Here is a 21,646-nt window from a genome sequence, read left to right as displayed (position 1 = left end):
GTTGCCGCGATTGAAGTTCGTGGTCCGTTCAATCGTCGCTGGCTTAGCAGTGGAGTTATATATGTTGGTGATACTACTTGGGGTTTGAGTGCTGCCCAAATCGCGCTGGACACGTTGCTTTCGTTCCACAAACCAAGAAGCTAAGAGAAAGAGAGTAAATTTTTAGCATTTTTGGCCAGTGTGGAATGCGTTGAGTTTAAAAAAGTTGGCTTCATTCGTAACGCGTTATTGAGATCAAATAAAGGACGCGACGGATTAATTTTACAGAAAGCCAAGGTCAGGTGAGATTTGAAGTTTTACTGTTAAATTCATGACGCGTGAAATACTGTTTTAAGAGTACGTGTCGCATGAATTCCCTTAAATTTCGTGCGTACGTGAAATGGAATCAGGACCTCCCCCTAACCATCCCCCCCCTCTCCCACCTTCCTTTGCTACCCTCATTAAAGTTGTGTAAGATGATGAGTACATGTTTAGAAAATTTAGGCATCTGATCGATAGAAAGCGATGAGATCAAAGTTGTTGGGGCACGTCCGTCGAAGTAGCTCCAAGGTTTTGACCTCGGTTATTGAACAAAGAATTTAATACAGTACTTCAAGTCTTCGTGAAGGACCCAGGAAATATCTTTGCCCCATGCTTATGACTAACGGTATAAAATTTTATTTGTGCCATGATAGAGCTCAAAATTTACCTTCTTTCATGTTCTATTTACTGTCTATTTTGCGACAGTTTCAATACAAGTAATGCCAGAAGGAAACGATACAATATAAGCTGCGCATTTCCTATTTAAAATCTCATTACGTAGGTAATCTTTGATTACATAATTCACCCATCTACAAACGACCGCCTTAAAAAACATGTTTTCCTAAGTTTAGTGTACTTTTTCTACGAGTTACAGCGAAACTAGAAGACAGCCAAAAAGTATTTGGTACATGGAGATCAAAAGTAAAGTTAGAAACACACGCTTTTTTTCTTGTCGAGTATTCAACGCCCTTTTTCGATGTGGCGGCTTCTAACATTAAATTGTAAACATTCTTAACTTCTTCGATTACAGTAACGAGGCATGCTGCTAAATGAAATGTATCTTACGCTGTCCATCACCATTCTCCTAAAGTTCTAAGAAATTTGAATTCCTTTTTGATTAAGTAAGTTGGCCGCGAGAAGTGTAATCTCAAGGGTATCGGAATTTGAAGAAACTCTTCTCCTCTTTAGCTGGCGCGCAAATTCTGAAGCTACAAAATTGTAGTTCTTGCCTAAACGAGTTCTTAAGAAGGCTGAGATCTTATAAAGCTTTCATCAAAATCTTGCAAGAAGTTAGCGCTCCATATGCAAAAGGTTCCCACTCCAAAATTTGCACATTGAGTCGAATAGCGTAACTGATCTGAAACCATACTAACCTTGTGCACGTTGCGGTTTGCTTAAGGTGGCTGCTGTGGGTTTTAAGACGATGGTAGAAGATAGACAAGCGAACAAGGCCCCAAGAATAAACAATGGGCTAAATGGTTTCATTTTGAAAACTGTTCCGCATGAAATCGTAGGGTGCCTTTATTCGTTAATGATGTCTGCGGTACCAAACCACAACTCACTGACCTTAGTGTGGGACATCTGACACCGATAGAGGATCGTATAACACGCGAGCTTTGAGAAAATGGACTTGTTGACGTTTTTAGTTACCACAATTATGGCCTTGCCTAATGACCATAAACAAGTCTCGATTGACCGCTAACCTCATCGTCTTTCACAACAAACACTTATTCGGATACTTAAGTTTTTTTAAACAAAGAGGTCAGTGATCTCATGCCCACCGCAGGGATAAATGAAAAATGCGCGGTAGCTTTTTCTTGTCGGGGCACGTGATATTCACTTCCTGAGAAGTAATTAACAGTGATATTTCCTGACAAATCACGAATTCTTTTTGTCCCGTGTTCTTGCGAAATAAATTCAACCGCTTTTCTTTATTCAACGACAAAGCTGAAAGGAGTCATTTATCATAACTTGCGTTACGGAGAATCACGTGTCCTTGATTAAGACAACGCTTAAAATAACCTTAAGCTTCAGTAGACAAACGCCAATAAATGCACACAAAAAAAAGTTGGTCAAAAATAGAGAAGATTAGAGCAGATTGCAATTACGAGCTTGAGAAAACTCGTCTAACTGTCTGCCCAGTACTGATCCACTTAACGTTAAATTTGTCCTTTTATTGATTTATTGAATGAATAATATTATTATTGAATGAAGTTCTAGACATCGCTGATCTTAGCAGTTTTAAGATCGTGGGTTAAATAAGATAACATCTCTATGGCCTGTCTTTTATGAATTTTGTGTAGAGCCAACCGGAAGTCTGAAGCGCATTCTTACAAAAATACGAATGGTCCCTGGTTCGATCAGATTCTATGCTGTTTATCATGCGTGCGCACGGCTGACCCGGAAACTGAAAGTACAAATTCTCTAACCAAATGAAAAAGTTAATTAATCTTTTTTTATAACTATTTTAAGTTAATCCACAATACGTTTATTAATAACAATGGAAATTGATATCTTTTTGTTAAAACTACGTTTGGTTGGCTAATCCTTCCTCCATGTATTAATAACAAAAAGCAATTTAAAAATCTAATTAACACACGAATAAAAAATGTTTGTAGAATAAAAAAAAGTTCGGTAACCTTCTCTGTTCGTTTGTTTCTTATCTGAAGAAATATCGATAGACTCACTACAACCGATTCACATGAATCGACACCGTGACAAACTACATAACAAACGCGTCCTCAAATTAGATTACCTTAACCGTTTGCGCGTGAATTAGCGGACTTTAAACTCTTTTGCTCAAACGACCTTTGCGGTTACCATACTAATTCAGTTATCCCTGAGGTTAACGAGATTGTTGAACTGTCTCACATTTAGATATTGAGCTTGATTGGCATGACCTTGAGAAATCTACTTGGGCCGATAAAACTCACACGATCTGATCCACGCATTTTCAAAAGTTCATTTCGATCCTCTACAAATTATTTCTCTTAGGTATAATGCACGACATCAATGAAACTACACTATCTTAAATCCGTCACCTCTTTGTCTTTGTTATCAACTTTAAAAATTGCCTTATCCTAATTGTGACAAATGTTTTCACTTAATCACGAGCAAAATCGAAAAAACTGTCGGTTTTCAGGAAGTAAATTAACGCCTTCTTGACGAACTCATCGAGATAGAGTTTGCTTTAGCAAACTCGTACCACCGTCCTTTGTAATAAAGACGACTGTGTCGAGAGACAAAAAAACCTCATTATCTATCGCCGAAAAGGTTCAGACAGCAAACTGCAAGCATGCAAAAATCATGAAATTCATTTGCGTTTGAGGTAAAAAAATTGATAGTACGATCGGTCAGAAAATTTTATTGTTCAGCAAACTATGAAGTCTTTGCGTATATCGATAGCACAATGGCATGCAGAAAAACTTAAAAAATGAGATTAACTCATGCTCACAAAATGGTATGGGAAACTTTGCCTAATACAAAAATAACGTGACAGGTTTCAAGTGGCCTTAAATAACCTAAAAAAAAAAAAAAAAAAAAAAAAAAAAGAAGACTACTTATTGCTGGGTTAGTGGAAGGGTGGAAGGGCCGAACGCCAAAAATGTTTGGCTTGTGGTCATGATCGAGAGCCAAGTATTTTCCCGTCTGGCTGATCTGCCCTAACTCTGTCATTGAATGTTATGATCACCACCCCTTGTCTTCCTTTCTCTCTTCCTTCAGCTCGCATCATGCGGAGCCATGGGTCTTTTTCCCGATCCCAGGACCTGCTACTGCCATCTCGTGGGGCCCTCATGAGGGAATTTTCTATTACACCACATTTTCCAATAAAACCGCGCGCGGTGTTTTAAGGGCCATATGATAATGGAAATAAAAACTTCTTTCCTTGAAATTTTTTCATTCTTAACAGAAAACATCTCTCACCAGTTTTTTTTCGACGCGTAGTTAACTTCGTGATGACGTCATCGAGATGTTCTCAAGTCACACAATAACCAGGAAAAAAGCAGCGATAACACTGTGATACAGAGCATTATCTAAAAGAAAAAAGGTTACATTTAGCAGCTGCACTCCTCTTGACCATACAAACACCAATGGTAAAATGGCAGACTAGCCAGCACTTTTGGTCCACACCTGCCAGCACTTGCGGCTGTTCAACAATATTCACTTTGCCTTCGGCGAATAATCGTCAAATACAAGATCAGCGGATAACGTTGAAGGTGCGCTCTCATTGGCCACTCAAACTCGGAATATCTTTTGCTATTCACATCCGAGCTACTCGCGCAGGATTTGCGCCCGAAAATATTGTAATCGTTATTGTAACTGAGTCCTGTAGTGTATTATAAGTAGAGTGTAAAAATTTTGTAAAATGCCAAAAAACAAAAAAAATATTGTAATCGTTGCAAGAGTAAACGAGTTAAAATCATCTGTTTTTTGCTATATTATCTCACTGTTTTAGTTTATAATAAAACAACTATTCACCTCGGTGTCAATAGCTAGCAGTGGATATTTACCACGCGGCTTCGCAGCTTGTAAATTTCCAACACTGGCCACCTCCGCTTCACTTTGGTGAATGGTTATAACTAAAGTGTTCTGTGAACAGATTCTGGTGTTATACAACACCCCCACTTAACAAGTAAAACTCAAGTAAGTCTAAGAAAACTCTGGACTTACCACTAAATAACCATAGGGATTGACCGAGTCAAACTCAAATCTGGCCAACACAGCATTACCATCCATACTGATACAGTTCAGTGTGGATTCGTATTCACATTTCATTCGAACGTTCTTTAACAAGATCTTGGTGATCGCAGAGTAGCCATAGAACTGAGGATTGACGTAAAATAATAAGTTGTACCTGAAATGACAAAAGCACCGAATGAGACATAGTTATTATTTATCAAGAATACCTTTACGCTCTGATAAGTTCACTCCTTTAAAATCCCCCCCATCTTAAATGCCCCTTTTTTCAACCACAGATTATTAATAAGCACCCCTCGATAACGTGCCCTCCGTCCGAAATTTCAGTTCTTTAATAATCCATTCCTCTCAAATAGGCCCCGTCAAAAACCTTGAATTTACATAATGTCCCTTTCTTATAAAACCTCTTTCTCGCTATTTAAGCCCTAAGAAGTCCTCTTCTTGGGGCTAACCTAACCAATCCGATTTAAAGGTAGTCAAACAACAATGCTTCACCAGATAAATAAAACCGGCGATACCCACCCTATGGGCATCTGACTCCATGTGACAATGAATCCGCCGGAGAATCCTCCTAATGCAGCTATGACGCCGCTTGCGTGACACGCGTTACTCGGTGTAATGTAAGTTGCCAACATGTAAACTGCAATCCACGTTTGGTTCAACACCAGTGACGTGATTGTCACTAGGACGAATCGCCACCAGTTGTATGACGTGAACACCATGAAGTAAGTCAAAACTGAGCATGCGATCACTGGTATGACATAGGCAGCGGATGTGCTAAGAAATGTCTGCATCACGTGTTCGTATGAGAAACCGACGTTTTCTGAAGATTCTATTTGTCGAATCTGAGAAAAGGGAAAATAAAAAGTTGCTCTTTAGAGCAAATTCAAACTTGCTAGTAGCTCTGTGCCGATTATAGTTTCCTAAAAACTATATATGCTTCTCTTAAACAGCCAAAATATTTCATCAACAAATACATTCCTTTAGTTCTGCAGACCATTCTGAGGTAAAAAGGACATCTTTCATGCTGTAAGGGAAACAGTTTTCGTTTTTTAAAAGCGTGGAAGGACATATGGGAATATACTGGTTTTTCTGCGTGGCGCTTTGCGCTTTAAACTCTTAACGTAAATTGGCCACCGTAAAGAGTTCCAGAGCTGACGTTTCCAGCTTTAGCCCTTCATCAGAGCGAAGGGTGTATATCTACGAGCAATCAAGGCTCGGTCGCTCAGCTGTGTTTTCCCGCGCTTGACATCGCCTTACGAGGAAATTCTATGACGTATATTTTCGCTCTGGATATTACTTTGGTTCTGTCTGGTGATACTCAATTAAAAAACGCCATAGTTTTGAAATAAAGCTGGATACTGCAATAAAAAAAATTCTTTTTCCACTCACTTCCAAATTCTTGTTGATTCGCTTGTGAAGAACCGAGCCCATGAATAAGAGACTGGGAATAGACGAACCGCAGTAGGCGGTCATTATTTGTAACGGCGTCTCTGCTTGCCAATAAACTATTCCAGCTGTCACTCCAAATACGAGGAACATGATTGGCAGGTACACTGTCTGTCCAAAAGTATTCGATAACGAGGCTCTGTAGTCTATCACAAAAAGCCTGGTAAGGAATCCACCATCTTCTGGACTAAAAACAAGGACAATTTGTTAATAGTATATGAAGCGAAACAAAGAATCAGCCTTCACTAATTTATTGACCAGAGTCAAATACAATGTTGTTTAAAGCCTTTGACCTCTAAGAATGATTAGCATCTAATTTTCAGTACAATATCACCCCTAAATCAAACGTTATGGTCACAAGGATGAAAGAAAATATCACCGACTCAAGAAACTCTTGATTGTTAAACAATTTCTTCCCATCAGCACCTCATGAAATGTATAGAGAACAGCATAGAGAATGCGCATACTGATGTTAGGGTGAAAGGGTTAATGATTAATGTTTGTTCCAGACATACCTTTCAGACGAAGATGACAAGAGATTCTTATTTGCGTTTTTTGAGCGGAAGTCGTCCTCTCTCCACTTTTCAGGCTGATTTTGTAACAAAGTAGCCTCTATCATCTTCTCATTTCGCAGAATATCTGAAATAATGTCTTCCAAATGGCGGAAATAGATCAAAAGGGAAAATAAATACGTCAACGGAATTCCTCAGCAAAAAGGCATCCAAAATATTACGTGATTGCAGGTAAAGAAAATCGTTTGAAGATTAAGTTACACTAGAATACAAAACGCGCGAATCCTAAGACATATCGAAGATTGTATTACCCTCTAATCCTCTTTTATCTTGTGACACGCGATCGTAGCAATCTGAGAGTCCTGCAGGGTCACCACAATATATAACCTGGCGGGTCAAAATTAAGAACACAGTTAACGTCTGACTGTCATAGAAGCTTAATGGGAGGTCCCATGCCATTTAAAATACTGTCATGGTTGGATAAACGAGAAACTTCATAGTGATGACGTTGTTTCGAAAAATTCCGTGGGGGAGGGGATTGGGGTCCTTGCTTACCTGTTCATCAGCAACTAAAACCAGTTGATTGAACATCAGGGCTGTTTTACCAGGTAGAGTCTGCATGGTCATTATTACTAGGTGTCCATTGTTACAAAGGTGTTTTAGAATGTTCAGCATTTCTATGGAAGAGGCAGAGTCCAGACCTAAAAATGTGAAAATTTCAGCAATGAATGATACTGATTTATAACAGTGCTGCTCGAGATATATCTCATCCTTGGTGAGCTCTAGAGCTAACTTATATCCTATGTCATACCCAGTCTTTACTCTACCTGTAATAGGTTCATCTAAGAATATGACTCGAGGTCTGGTAATGAGCTGATTTGCCAGGCACATACAGCGCTTCTGGAAAAAATCGAGGAAGAGATTAGATTAACGAGAAAAAAAAACAAACAAACAAACAGAAAAAAAGCACCAAAGCAAAGGGAAAAAATTATCTTAGACGGATAGAGCCATCCTCTTTTAGAGGGGGGAAGGGAGGAGTCATTGGTTTTACTCTGCTTTGCATTGTGATTGGTCAACGCCTGATACATGAACTGCTTTCTCAACCAATCAGATGCAACACTATAACTTATTGTAACTTTCCTTAACCCGCGCTTCAGGCTGTCATCTTTTTTTTGTTTCTTTAAGTTATCATTGGCTTTCTGTGGTATTTTCCAGCACTCTGATCGGCTGTTTTGATTGCTTGAGGTTTTTTAACGACGCTCGGTAGATATGTGCTTTAAAATACAAACAAACCTGTAAATCGGTAAGGTTCTCTTTACTCGACCCATCAAACGTTTCCTCTGCTAAAGAATTTAGTCTCATCTGCGAGAATAATAAAAATACGCCGTTAATATCTCGCTCTCTTCCTAAACACCGTTTCATCCTAATAAAGGTCACGGGTTGCAGACAAAATTTATCCACAAGCACAATCTTTCGACCCTCCTCGTTTCGTTTTTGTTTGAAAAGTCTCCTAATTTCTTTACTCATGCTTTAGTCAATATTTGTTTAAACATTTTTTTCGGCCATCTCTTTTTTTTAATCACACATACCTCGGACATCACCTGGTCCACTCTTTCCAACTTGACCACAGTTTTCGTTTTTCTGGACATTCGCATCAAAGCGGTTAGAATTAAATACTGTCTAACCGTAACCTCTCCATAATAAGGCATCTTAAATTGATTGAGAAAAATATAACTATTTCGAGCTTCCTTTTGTGCGCTACCTTGCATATTGAGATGTTTCTGTAAAATGAAGGAATGGCGATTAGTGACTTTTGACGGGATGTTACCAATACCAGCTACGGAGAGCCAGAGTCTGGGACCAAGAGTACAGCGGTAATCCGCGTAAAAATTACAAATGGCGGATGAAGACATGGAAAAAGGGTCTGAGCACCAGTTTTGGCGCAAGTGCTCTTCGAACTTAGTCGTCAGAGCAATTGTCATGGACGATAACTAAAGATTGTGTTAAGGGTATCTGACTTGAACTCTTATTTCAAAAATTTAGTTTTAAATAAATTGCAGGTGTGATAGATTTCGAGCCTTCGAAGAGGCGAGTGTCAGAAAACCTGACTAATCGAAGGTAAGGATGCTAAGATAGAAAAAAGCTTAAAGGCAACTGATTATTTTGGCTTCTTTTTCGGTTAGCAGCGAAGCAGCGAAAATCTAATTGTTGTCCGCGGACTTAACCGATACTTGTTGACTTTTTTCGAATTATCTTCAAAACGGGATAATACTCCTGGTATTTTAAGAAGAAAGTTGTGTTTTACCTGCTTACATCCACACTTTAATTTTCCACTCAAAAGACTCAGTAGTTTTGTTTTACCAGCTCCATGCTTTCCCACTATTGCAATAAATTCACCTTGTTTGAAGCTCAATGTGGCGTTCTTGATCCTCAACATACAGGAATCTTTCTTTCCGTCTGTCCTTCTTTCTGGATCATTCCTGATAGTTGAACGAGAAAAACCGCTATTTTCTTTATTTTCCGAGCATTTAACGTCTTTGCAAATCGCATTGCTTTTAAACTGTTCGTTCCCGTGATTTTGGAGAAATAATAAACGTAGATATTGCGCTGTTCGGTAAAATATTGTATTATTAGAGAAAGTGTCCTCCTCCTTCATTGATCGTTCTTTGAAATCTTCTGGTTCCAGATTTTCGAAACTTGGGGAATGATTAGAAACTTGTGAGGACGAGTACAGTAAGAGTGTTATTGCCTCGCCATAACCGGACACCTTAAACAAATGAAAAAGATAAAAATAGTCAACATGTTTAATCCCAATAAAAATGACGACAAATATCATATAGTATGATAATTTGATTTTATCAACTGAGTTGATGATGTAAACTGGCCACCGTAAAGAGTTCCAAAGCTGACGTTTCGAGCCTTAGTCCTTCGTCATAGCCATTCTCTCTGACCAAGGGCTATGGCTCGAAATGTATGGCATGTATGGGTACAAGTCACCTATAAACGGAAACATCCGAAATCAGGCGGATCTGTCCGAAAACGAAACCACCCGATACGGGGCGGACGTGTCCGCAATCTGACAGAACAGGCCAAAATCGAATGAAACCGCCCTTATTCGGACACACGTGTCTGAAATCAAACAGAGCCGTCCGAAAATGTTTGAAATCGGGTGCAACCGGACCAATATAGGATAAAACTGTCCGAAATCTGACGAAAGCGTCTGATTTCAAACGAATGCGTTTGAAAGCGGACGACACAGAGCGATTCTGACGGAATTGTACAAAAGTGGAAGTTAGCATAATACTTGAGCTATTTAGCGCTCTCAAGCAAATCATCAAGAAAAAGCCGAGTTGCATCCGCATCGCTCGACCAGAATATTCTATCCTCGTCAATGGGAGTAGATCCCTACTTGCAATATAAACTTATTGCTAGTACAATTTTACCTGCTGTGACTCCTTATGGTCTCCAAGATATCGCTTTTTATTTCGTGCCAAGAGAAGTAACTGGACCATAAAACAGATCTTAACCGCTACACAAACACCAGTGGGTACCAGGGACAAGAATAGAATAACCCAATTGAGCACCTCTCCCCAGTCCACAGCGGTGTCCACAAATTTAAGTGACTCCGAGCACGTGGGATTGCACATTGGTCCAAGACAGGTGTCAGTCACTCTCACAGATTGATGACGTTTCTCAAACCATTTTTGAAGAGTAGACTGCAAACTAATGATTTCGTTTCCACGTCCTATTGTTGTACGCAACCAACTTCCGGTTACTTTGGACAAGCTGGAGAAATTTTTCAGGAAGAAGTAAATTATTGTAATCAAAAAATTAATTCTACCAACTATTTCAACGAAAAAAAGGAACGAACTAACGAGTGAACGAACGCACGAACAAACGAATGAACGAACGAACGAATAAACTACCGGACGAAGGAGCGAACGCACGAACAAACGAACGAACAAACGAACTAACGAAGGAACGAACGCGTAGACAAACGAATGAAGGAACGAATGAAGGAACGAATGAATGAGTTGACGAGCGAATGAACTAACGAACGAACGAACGAACAAACGAAAAGGCGAACGAATAAACGAACGAACGAACAAGGAACGAAAGCATTAAGTAACAAAAGAACAAACAAATAACGAAGACATGAACAAAAAAATGATCAACCAACGAAGGAACGAGGGAACAACAAAAACCGAATAAACAGAGACACAAACGAAAGCACGAAGTATAGTGATTGCACGACCAAAAGAAATAGAAAAAAAAAAAAAACTTAATGAACGAGAGAATGAAAGAATTCTGACAACTCACCGGAAAAAAGCATTTCCCTGGTTGAACATTCTACTGTAGTGAAGCGCTTCTCCTTCATCTCTTAAACTTGACATGCCAAAGAAAGTGTGCTGAAAACACGCGGGCACAAAGTAACTAAGATTTGAAGATCTGGGTTCAATTGCAAACAAAGATTGGTTCATGGCACCCCCATATGACTCGATCAGAGTTATCAGATCTGTCACACCGTTATCTGCGACGGAAACTCTTTTCGACAAACGGGCGACAATGTCTCCAATGATATAAATATCATACATGCTGAACACAAATAGCGTTGGCACGTTTGATGGGTAGTATCCCCGTTTAAGCATACATGAAGCTGACAAACAGCACGGATACCCATGAGTAGTATCTGCACATGCGCTTGATAACGGCTTACCGATGATGTAGAATTCCTTAGCAACCTTTGATGTGATGCTCTCTCGGAAATTCAAAAACCATCCACCGTCTATGATCACTGAAATGCTAACATTTAAATTCCTGGATGACATAAGGTCTTGTAACCATTGTACGTGGTTGATCGCACCCACCCCTCCCGCGCTGCTCCCAACTAAAACAACCTCACGCGCTCGGCTCAAACCTTGGTCGAGCAGCTCATAAATAGCGCTTTGAAAAATGATTTTACCGCTGAAAACAAACTGTTCCACACTGCTTGATGCTCTGTTTTGTGTTCCCAGCCATGCATCGCTGCTGCAATACGGTATCAAAACACGTGAATAATTGTAGAATAACTTATTCTCGTTTCGAGTTGTTGAGAGCAAGTCCTTCCCACTGATTGTGCTTGGCATGTACTTGGATGTCATTAGAGCGTTCGTTAACTCGCTCCCAAATCGTGCATGACATTGAGCCTTTGTGAGACAATACGCTCCGCTCTCCAAAAATATAATCCACTGTGATGGCTCCTGAACATCCATATAATAAATTGCTGTTGTTCCGTCATTACACAAAGCATCTTTGTTGCTAAGGGTCTTCTTGTACATCGTGTTAGAGCGAATATTTCCACTGGCAACCATTTCAGAAGATAGGATGCTGGTCGCTAAAACGACTGTTAAGAACATCTCTATGGACGAAAAATCAGCTTCTATCCCCTTAAACTCTTGAAAAAAATTTCTTAGAACAGCGTAAATTATGTTAACTTGTTGTTAAAGTTGCCTGTGCGCAAGGTACCAATATCGACACAATTTTCACTCAATCCAATTTTCTCCGTCATGAAAATCCATTTAATAATTTGTTAACTGTCACTAAATCACTCATTGCAATAACGAGCACAGTGTTTAGGTTTCACTTCTGCTCTTGTTTAAGTATTTATGTCGTGAAACATTTTTATGGATCAGTGTTCCTAATTTCGAGTTTTCTTACTAACGTGTCTTTACAGGTGCCTAAATTATGTTCCATTCGGAAAATTTGCAACTTTACAGTTTTAGGTAAGATTGGTCAAAGAAAAGGAATGGGTTATGGTTTGTCGGTAAAAGAAAACGAATTATTTTCAAGGAAATTTAAGCACCTGATGGTTTCTAATGACGAAAGGAGCCCTCGGGCAATGCGATAGAAGTTGACTACTAATTGAATTTTCAAATGACTGTGAATATATGAAAATCATGTGTGTGAAATATGCGGATAAAGACGTGAATATGAAAGCGATCTTCGCAGTAATGAACACTACTTGCGCAGTAGTGAAAATAAGGCCTGAAAAAAAAAAAAAAATTTAGGCCTGTAATTAATTAAATTTTCATTCGACCCCCCACATATATGTGAATTCTTTAGATTTGGTTTTACGAAACGTAATCGATATGCGTTCACTTAACAATCAAGACCTGTTGTATGTTAGTCCTTCATTAGCCATTCGGTACCCGGCCTTATTCAACTGTCATTTGTTATAACACGATTTTTTTTTTCTTTGAAGCAGTTGTTAGTGGATCAACGATGAACAATCTTAATAATGAAAAACGTTGAAAACTGCAAACGACAATCCCAGCTTTGAAATTTCATCTTGTTCTTTGAGAGGATCCCTTGTGAGAAGAAAAGCTTTCACATACATTATCCTTTCGAAATTCCTATCAAACTGGATAACATAACGCGCCTTAGCCGTTCAAAGTGTTTCCATTTAAGTAGTGCCACCTGTTCCTAGCCTCCTGTTTTCAGTTTTTCAAGTCGCTTTTACTTTCTTCAATTTCTATTGTAGTAGTGTATTGTGGTGTGACTTTCAATATCGTAAAAATTTGTTTCTTCAATAGACAAAAATGATCAAGAAATTATGTGCTATTTACCTTGGTATAAAAGCTTGGCAAAGACAATTTCCACAAAGAGTTTGCTGGATTATTACTTCCTCAAAACCTTTAACAATTTTTGTTATCGAGTCTTTATCCACAAGTACGCCAAATTTAACCTGAAACACCTTAGACTGACAAACAAGTCTTATCCTTGACTTTCACGGTCAATGGCAGTATCTAGTAATCAACTGCGCACCTACCCCTCCCCTAAAAAATATTAACCCTAACTTGTTATCAGTTGAATGTAGTTGGGGAGTAGACGTGCAGGTGCTCAGATAATGACATTGATCCACTCTGAAAATGACTTCCGCTGAGGGTTTTAAAAACATCAGTCAGTGTGACGCAGATTGAGAGACCACTGGTTTCTTTGGAGAAGTCACATTGATGACGCTAAATACACTATTACACTCTTATGTTAAGATAGATCGTCGCATCTAAAAGTTTTTCCACTGATAAAGAATCTCTCACCCTGAATTCCAAACGTTTTATGTATCTTTTCGCGTAAGAAACACCTCCTTTATTATTCTCCTTGACTTTAACGTGATGTCAACTTCCACTTAGGTTGTCAAAAGGTCAGCAGTAAGCATCGCCGGCAACAGTCCTGCCCAGGACTACTCTCACTTGGATGACCAACCAACACAAGTTCATGACCAAACCGTTTACTGTATATTCAGAGCTTCAGTTTCTAATCGTCTCAAATATTCTTGTTCTTAAAGCTCAACTAAATCGAGTTTCATTCATGTTTCCTATCATTCCTTACCAAAGTATACTGTTCTTAATTCTTTTTTATTCACTTTTCCCATAGTGTTCCGTGGCAACTCCTCGACCTCCAACAAGACCGAGGGAATCTGGTACGGAACCATGAAACCGCTGGCCCATCGTTTCAAGTCTTCAAGACTCAATTTCTATGTGCGAACAAGCAGAGGAAAAACATCATAAGCTAAAAAAAAAAGACAAACAAAAAGAATGAAAATGCAACGCCTTGTTCAGCCAGTAAAAGTTGACAAGCCAGGATTTGAAAAAGGTGATTTTGTAGCAGATGAAATTGGCTAAAGTAGATGACTTTCTCAGCAAGCATTTCAGTAGTGGTGGCTTCTGTCTCCTTAACAATTTTTGATTTAGAACAATAGCGCCCGATTTTTTACTTTGGATATAAGTGTCCGATTTTTGATTTTAGACACCGCTCTTCAATTTTTGATTTTGGATACTAAAGTCCAATTTTTGATTTTGGATACTAGAGTCCAATTTTTGATTTGTACCTTCTAGCCTCATAACTCAACCTCTGTTCTTTTCATTGCTATATACATTGTGTTGCATCAGTAGCCACATGCAGTCTTGGACTGCCTACTTTTCAATACAAGTGACAGATGCACACCTTGCCAGGACTCAGCGTGACAATTGCAGCCACACGCTCTCCCCACACGGGATCAGGTTTGCCCAACACAGCACAGTCTACAATGTCATTGTGTGATAAGAGATGTCGCTCAACTTCAAGAGCACTGCAGGGAAAAACGTTCACAAGAAAAATTGCTCATTTTAATTCAACAACAGTCTAAGAAAAATTCTCATTTATAGGAAAGTAGTCCTGGGATGTATTAGTGCCGCAGATAAAAATCACTCGGCGCCAGGAGAACAATAAGAAGTAATTCAACACAAATCGAAGCGATAGAACGTCTCTCATCTCTACCAAACCTTCACCAAAATAAGTCAACACCGTTACATTAGAAACCGCCAAGAATTTTCGCGTTGCTTAACAGCCCAATTTGGCTACAAATGTTGGCTACAGACTAAAATCCATCGAACCAAATTGTATTTTAGCACAAGCTTCTTCGCTACATAAAAAAGTGGCCCTTCGTTCTATATTTCCAAGCAGAGTTGAAACCTGAAGTATGGGATTATGCAGAGCGAGGAAGGAACTAGAAAAAATCCTCGGAACAAGGCAGGAATCAAACCCAGGCCACAGCGTTAAACTTGCGCGGGTAACTGGCACTAGGCCGACCAAAACTCTGCTTCCAAGCATGCATTTTGATTCTGACCTGATCTTGTATCCTCCACTTTTAATGATATCTACCGATGTCCTTCCCAGAATGCTGTACACTCCATTTGCATAAGCTGGAAAGTGAGCGCAACAAAAATTCTGACGTTTATTTTAGACGGAAAAATATCTGCAAGCATAACTCGGAGGAGAAAAAACTTCGCTCTGAGACTTAAAGCAGGAGCTATTTATTTACCAGCAGTGTCGCCTGTTTTAAACCAGCCGTCCTCTGTAAAGGTTTCTCTTGTAGCATCGGGTTTATTCCAGTAACTGGCGGAAAATGATACAATGATGTAAATTGAAAAGTGTACACTCTCGTGTGGTAAATAGAAGCTTCACGAGATTGTACAAAGTTTTAACCCTAGTTAGTGCGGTTTATCTCAAAACCAGAGAAGAGCATGTCTGAACAACCTCCTAAAATGCCGAGGATGTTGGCATTATGCAGGGCTGCACTCTGCCTTGGAGTAACATCCATATCGTGGACTGGGAGATGGAAATATCCCTAGCAAATTCATACCACAGAAACCGAGATTAGCTTCAGCAGATAAGAAAGGCAGTCTGGTACGCAGATGTTACTTGACAATACCCAACAGCCTAAAGTGTACATCCCCGTGTCTTAGCCCTTTAAACCTAGGAGAGACCAGCATCGAATTTCTCCCTACAGAAATACTGCTGAATCATTCATTACGATCACGAGAATAAAGGAAATGATAGCCAACCTGAAAAACTTTGATTGTTACTCAAACAGTCTCGTTGTCAGTACCATAGGAAATGTAGAGAGAACAGCTTTGATAATACGAATACAAATGTTAGGTTGTAAAGGGTTAAAATAATTAGATGAACAAATGTATCCGTATAAGCCAACAACCAGCAATCTATTTCCTTCTACTAATTATACTTCGTTGACTGCTGTGGAAAACCAACACGCAGTTTATGCTGAGATAGAGACCAACCATTTAAACACTGATGGTCCACGAACTTGAAGCTCTCCTTCTCGGCCTTCGTTGAAAGACGAAACATGAGATCCATAATCGTTCCCTTCAGCTATAACCTGATTGACAGGAATTAGAAAAAATTTTAAAATTTGCAACCCAATAACTGTTGGTTTATACAAATATGATGATGAAAAATTCACGTACCTCTTTTTCACCATCCATGTTCTCTGTGACAACCCGAACTTCTGTTCCAGGTAAAGGGGTTCCCACAGAGCCCTGCGCTGACACAACATTTTATCGGTTAAATAAGTAGTCACATGATAAAGTTATGTGTGGGATTAATATACAGTATTCAACCCTATTTGGCCAATGAATTCCATGTCGCCGTGCGACTTTTCAGTGATAGCTCCCAGATGAATGCGGTAAGTCTTCACGCTGTCACTTGTCAGCCTCGTTTTCATGTTTCACGTTGGAGTCGATATATTATCTGAAAATAAACCTCTGTTGAGTTTTTCTTCACGCCTTACACAAGACTTATTCCGACGCTATACGCTACAGCCACATTTCGAAGTCATCTCTAATCTATTATTAAACACATGGAACAACATGGAATCTATTTGTTTTCTACAATCAGTAGGCAGAAAGTTTTAATGGTGACGTTATTTCTAAGTCTGCCTTTCAATAGAACAGGGAGAGGAACCAATCAAAATGCGTGTATTATTATACTCACTATATGATTGGCTAGATGATTGCTACATCTTACCGCTAATCTTGGTCCACGCAGAGGGTTCGATAGAGCCATGCCTATCTCTGTCATTCCGTATCTTTCTAACAGTGTATGTCCTTTAGTAAACATAGATAAGCATCTTTAATATGTTCCGTATTCTTTTTATTCATACGAATTTTTAACAATGCCAATTATAACAATATACGGAATGCTGGTCACATTTGAATCCAAAATCCAAACGTAAATGAGACAATTGTTTTAGCCTTCGAACAAGCCCTTTTTATTACCACTTCAGCACAAGTGTTTCTTCGCCTGCGGGCAAGAATGAGGCCTTAAGTGACACGAACCTGCGAGAGGACTGCAAGAGGTATAGCACTGATAAAACCTCTTCTTGACTCGTCTCAAATCTTCACACGGGCGGAGAAACGCGCGTCCTGCAGCGCTAAGAGGACCTGCTCACTATCTATTCTGGCCGTCTTCCCCCATTTCTTCATTACCAAAGTTGGACGTTTCCTATATTCTTACCAACGTAAGGGGGGGGGGGGGGGAAGAGGGGATTTTGTCGGCCTTAAGGTTTTTAACCGTATTTTTTCAAGGTTCCAAAAGGATTTTCAGGGATTGTTGGAATCGGCTTTGGATGTGTGAACTCAGTATTTCATGATTGGTAAGATTTACTGCAAGAATGATTTCTTTGATTAAAACTTAATCCTTTGACAACTTAGAGTGACCAGCATCTAATTTCTCCTTACAATATCTCCATAGAATCACACATTAAGGTCACGAGAATAAAGGAAATGATCACCAACTAAAAAAATACTGATTGTTATACAAATTCTCCTTGTCAGCACCTTGGAAAATGTGTAGTGAACAGTATAGAGAATATGCATATTGATGTTTGGACGTAAAGGATAAATGGTCCAGCTTATTATAGACGTGTCTGTCGCACAATAGTGGTGAATGAGGGTGTGGAATCTAAAGGTTTAGGGTTTGATTCTTCATGGGAAGCTATTAATTTTTCCTTGTTCCACCCACAAGACAAGGGGAATGATATATTTTGTCAGATAAAGGAATGTTGGATTTTCAATGTGATTTTAAAGTAGTGATATTCTAAAGGGTCATATTTACCTGTTATTTCCTTCCATCTTTTCATGACAGGCTCAGGGAGAGCAGCTGAACCAGACACCATTAATCTGTTATCCACAGTTTGAAATCATAGACAAACAAACACACAAACTCATTAACCCTTTAACTCCCAGAGTGATTAACATGTAACCTCTCTCTATAATATCCATACATTAATCCACCAAGCAGGTAATGAAAATACCTATACTTATCAGGTACAAGTTTTTATCTTAATCTAAAACCAAACACTTGTCACTAATTTACAAGGAAATGTGTCGCAAGTATTGGGGAGAATTAAGAATTAGATCTTGGGAGTTGAAGGGTTAACATTGAACATTTACAAGAATACAATAACCATCTTAAAACTTAAATACTAGATCATGATAATTGTTTTGCCTCTGAAGAGCAGCTTATACAGAAAAAAAAATGGAATTCCAGAAAAAAGAACAAGAACACAAATTAAATCTACCTGAGTTGTTCACATCTAAATCTTATTTTCTCCTTCTCTTCTTTCGTCAGGTTCTCTTTTCCATAGTGCTCTATCAGTTTGCTGTAAATTGTTGGAACAGCCATGAATAAAGATGGGCGTGGCTCATCTCCAGTTAGGATATCCCACACCTGTGTATGAATATGGAGAGATAACTCTATGCTATGTTCATCATGCATGTTTAAAATCTCTTGATTCATATTTACTTTTTAACTCAGCAAGAGCTCATGATGTTAGGACCCAGTTCAGCTCAAATATTTCCTTCCTCTTACAAGTGTGACTGAACTCAGTTGACCAGCTTTAATTACAAAACTGCTGCTTTATCTATAATTTCCATCTATCTCCTTCTTCCAAGTTCTTTTACCTTGTAGACCTTACACTGTGCCATGTGGCTTTATGCAGCCCCGTTCACCCTATTGCAAGTTTTTTCAGAACAATGAGATAGCTGTTTTCCCCCATGAATTTGGACTCCCTTCCCCCTTCCCCCCAATTAGATAGGTGCTCCCCCTGAATTTAAACTCCTCCTCTTTGTGGATGTGCCTCATGTCTTGTCCTAAAGTGAATTAAAACTATATGATCATGTGGCAGACACTTTTTAAGTTTTTTTTTATGTTAAGTGCTCATCAAGTTGTTTGGGTCATACAATAAAATATTTTAACTTTTGGACAGTTTCCTTAAAATAAAATCTTTTTCAGTTTGCTACCTAAAACTGATGAAAGTTGTGTAAGATTCAAGCTAACACTGGTCAATTTATAGTGAGTGTAATTCCTCAGCACAATAACAGCAAAATTTATGAAACTCCTACCACAATATGTTGCAGTTAACTACCAGCTTTCTAATATAAAGAGACAACAAATTTATGCAGTCAGCAAGGAGAATAAGCACTAACTCTTTTTTAATTATTTACCTTGTCAGGCATAAATTTTGGTAACATGTGACATGTGGCTCCAACCCACAAAGGGCAAAGAAGGACGTTTACTATGCCATGGACATGATGAAGTGGAAGACAGTGGATAATATAGTCAGCTGCCTTCCATTCCCATGCTTTGACTAAAGCAGTAATCTGTGATCTGATGCAACAAAATAATACAAATTTAAGTGGTACTGATGATCAGTTAATTAAATACAATCACACTGACCTATTTAGAAGGAAAAATGGTAATTTCAAACCTAATAATATACATGAAAAAATTACGCGTGTCTGATTATCTGAAAATGAATGCATTTTGAAAGTGAGTGTTAAGTTGTAACACAAGTGCAATTAGCAAATAGCGTGTGCATCCTACCAGAATTTTGTCTTTCTTGGCTTTCTATGATGCGTTTTTCATGTAAATTATTAACAAGTAACAACATGATTTCTCATCTTCAAAGACTACAAAATGCACTCACCCTGTGGGCTTTTGCAATTTTGTCATTTTTGAAAAAATTACTTGTGCTTATCACCATCAAAAAGCACTTGAAATCATGTTGTTACCAATACTAACTTGTTTAGTAAGTGTATAGAACTAAAATGACAGTAAATTTTGAGCTTGCTTGTGGAATATGAAAAGAAATGTTATTCATCAGACTAGTAACAAGTATGAGACAAAGAGAGTAGTAATAGGCTTGTAATGATCGTTATTCTAAGCTGCAAGCAGGCCCTTATGGGTAGCCTGTAGGTGCGAGCATTTTTTCTCTTGCACGAGAAGTCTGTGCATGGTCTGGTACTGATTAGCAGACCCCTTCCCCTCTCCCATTGTTCTAAAATTGTCTTATGGGTGAAGCACTCCTCATGTAGCACTAACAATGAGGGCCTGGTTACTTTCTACGTTATACTTATTGTGTGGTACAACATTGAAGTGCAGAATCCAAAGGTCTGGAGTGTTTTTGTTCTCCTTTGCTTGTGACAAGATAAGTAACAGCTTTCCTTTAGATTAGCTCAACAATATTCTCTATATGAGTTAAGTCTGCCCACTGGTCCAAACACTAACTAACCTCAAATTTCCATGAGTGGACAAAACACCTTTTGGCTGCCCTGTGGTTCCACTTGTATACACAATCATTGCATCACGCTCATCCCAGCATTGCTCCGTCATTTCCACTGCAGTGAGCTCTTCACTGGACAACATCTGATTAGCAGACGTTAAGACTTGATCGACATCTGTCAAAAACATAATAGTGACTTCTTGTCCCCTAGCTAGTGGTTCCAGTTTAGGCGCATAATCACTGGACGATATGACTAAATCGGCATTACAGTCTTGTATCATGTAATCGTACATGCTTGTAGGATGAGAATTGCAGAGAGGAACTGCAATGCCGCCATTTCTCCAGATCGCCCATTGCGTAGCTACGTACGAAACGTCGTTTGGACAGAGAAAAGCAACACAGCGGCCAGAAAGGTCTCTTCCTCTGATCCTCTGTAAGATGCTATTCCCAATTGTTTGACTCAAGAATAGAATACGCTCGTAAGAGTGGCTTCCATTCGAATCAACGATCGCAACTCGGTCTTTATATTCTCTTGCTCTCAAAAATACCACAGAATTCCTCTCAGAACGGTTGTTGTTTACACTTGACGAAGCTATGTATCTCCCAGTGAGATTAACAAGACAACATCGGCGAGAAAAACGACGAAATTTACCCACAAAGTTAGAAATGGACGTAAACATTATGATGAGTTCTTTCAAATCGATGTGCTAACCACGAGCAAGAGTTCTCATTGGCTGTTAAATGATAGAACTTGACCGGAAACGGAAGTTTACCTTTGGCGGGCGTACTGAATTTACACTCCAGTGTGCTACAGTTACTGCGAGTTTTTTAACAAAGCAGCTTCTCTAAGAAGTAGTTTGAGCTTTCGTAAACTTGACCATGGAGTAATCTGATTCTGTAAAAAAGAATCAAAAAACCGACTATTGGTTTGATATGAATCCAGTTACCTGTCTTTGTGATCCTTGGGAAGCGTGTGGGTTCATACCTACATCCAATGCCGGTTTTGTTCCGGACGCTAATTCGGATGCTTCTGTTCGATTTCGAACACTGCCGTCTGATCTCAGGCTGTTCCATGCCATCCGATTTT

At 39.1% G+C, this 21,646-nt stretch overlaps 2 protein-coding genes across 2 annotated transcripts; both read right to left on the bottom strand.

Moving 5' to 3' along the window:
* Nucleotide 1: 1 nt before the first annotated feature.
* On the bottom strand, nt 2-12,151 carry LOC131795102 (uncharacterized). Its single transcript, XM_059112678.2, has 14 exons — nt 11,001-12,151; nt 10,124-10,466; nt 8,986-9,447; nt 8,270-8,461; nt 7,974-8,042; nt 7,508-7,580; nt 7,236-7,381; nt 6,992-7,067; nt 6,684-6,819; nt 6,112-6,355; nt 5,242-5,564; nt 4,693-4,876; nt 3,946-4,055; nt 2-140 (listed from the first exon to the last, which is right to left on the bottom strand). Exons 1-13 carry the CDS (start codon nt 12,074-12,076, stop codon nt 3,984-3,986), a joined length of 3,396 nt encoding a protein of 1,131 aa, XP_058968661.2. The 5' UTR covers nt 12,077-12,151; the 3' UTR covers nt 2-140; nt 3,946-3,983.
* Nucleotides 12,152-12,339: 188 nt separating this feature from the next.
* LOC131794934 (malonate--CoA ligase ACSF3, mitochondrial) lies at nt 12,340-21,258 on the bottom strand. The gene is made up of 11 exons (XM_059112501.2): nt 20,569-21,258; nt 19,502-19,664; nt 18,577-18,725; nt 18,111-18,175; nt 17,022-17,101; nt 16,463-16,534; nt 16,277-16,374; nt 15,520-15,593; nt 15,325-15,400; nt 14,664-14,787; nt 12,340-14,193 (listed from the first exon to the last, which is right to left on the bottom strand). Exons 1-11 carry the CDS (start codon nt 21,237-21,239, stop codon nt 14,038-14,040), a joined length of 1,728 nt encoding a protein of 575 aa, XP_058968484.2. The 5' UTR covers nt 21,240-21,258; the 3' UTR covers nt 12,340-14,037.
* Between the last annotated feature and the right edge of the window lie 388 nt (nt 21,259-21,646).

The sequence above is a fragment of the Pocillopora verrucosa genome, chromosome 13 (assembly GCF_036669915.1).
Source record: "Pocillopora verrucosa isolate sample1 chromosome 13, ASM3666991v2, whole genome shotgun sequence".
NCBI lineage: Eukaryota > Metazoa > Cnidaria > Anthozoa > Scleractinia > Pocilloporidae > Pocillopora > Pocillopora verrucosa.
Note: the sequence above shows the minus strand (reverse complement) of the source record. Positions and strands in the feature narration are given on the sequence as shown.

Excerpts from the sequence above, each read along its gene's own strand:
- LOC131795102 (XM_059112678.2), bottom strand. The coding sequence starts at position 12,076 with ATGTTCTTAACAGTCGTTTTAGCGACCAGCATCCTATCTTCTGAAATG. Across the intron at positions 7,581-7,973 it reads AGAACCTTACCGATTTACAG|AAGCGCTGTATGTGCCTGGC; the intron begins GTTTGTTTGTAT and ends GATTTTTTCCAG. Across the intron at positions 4,877-5,241 it reads TGGAGTCAGATGCCCATAGG|GTACAACTTATTATTTTACG; the intron begins GTGGGTATCGCC and ends TTGTCATTTCAG.
- LOC131794934 (XM_059112501.2), bottom strand. The coding sequence starts at position 21,239 with ATGTTTACGTCCATTTCTAACTTTGTGGGTAAATTTCGTCGTTTTTCT. Across the intron at positions 18,176-18,576 it reads TTTAGATGTGAACAACTCAG|ATTAATGGTGTCTGGTTCAG; the intron begins GTAGATTTAATT and ends TGTGGATAACAG. Across the intron at positions 17,102-18,110 it reads AAGATGGAAGGAAATAACAG|GACATACACTGTTAGAAAGA; the intron begins GTAAATATGACC and ends TGTTTACTAAAG.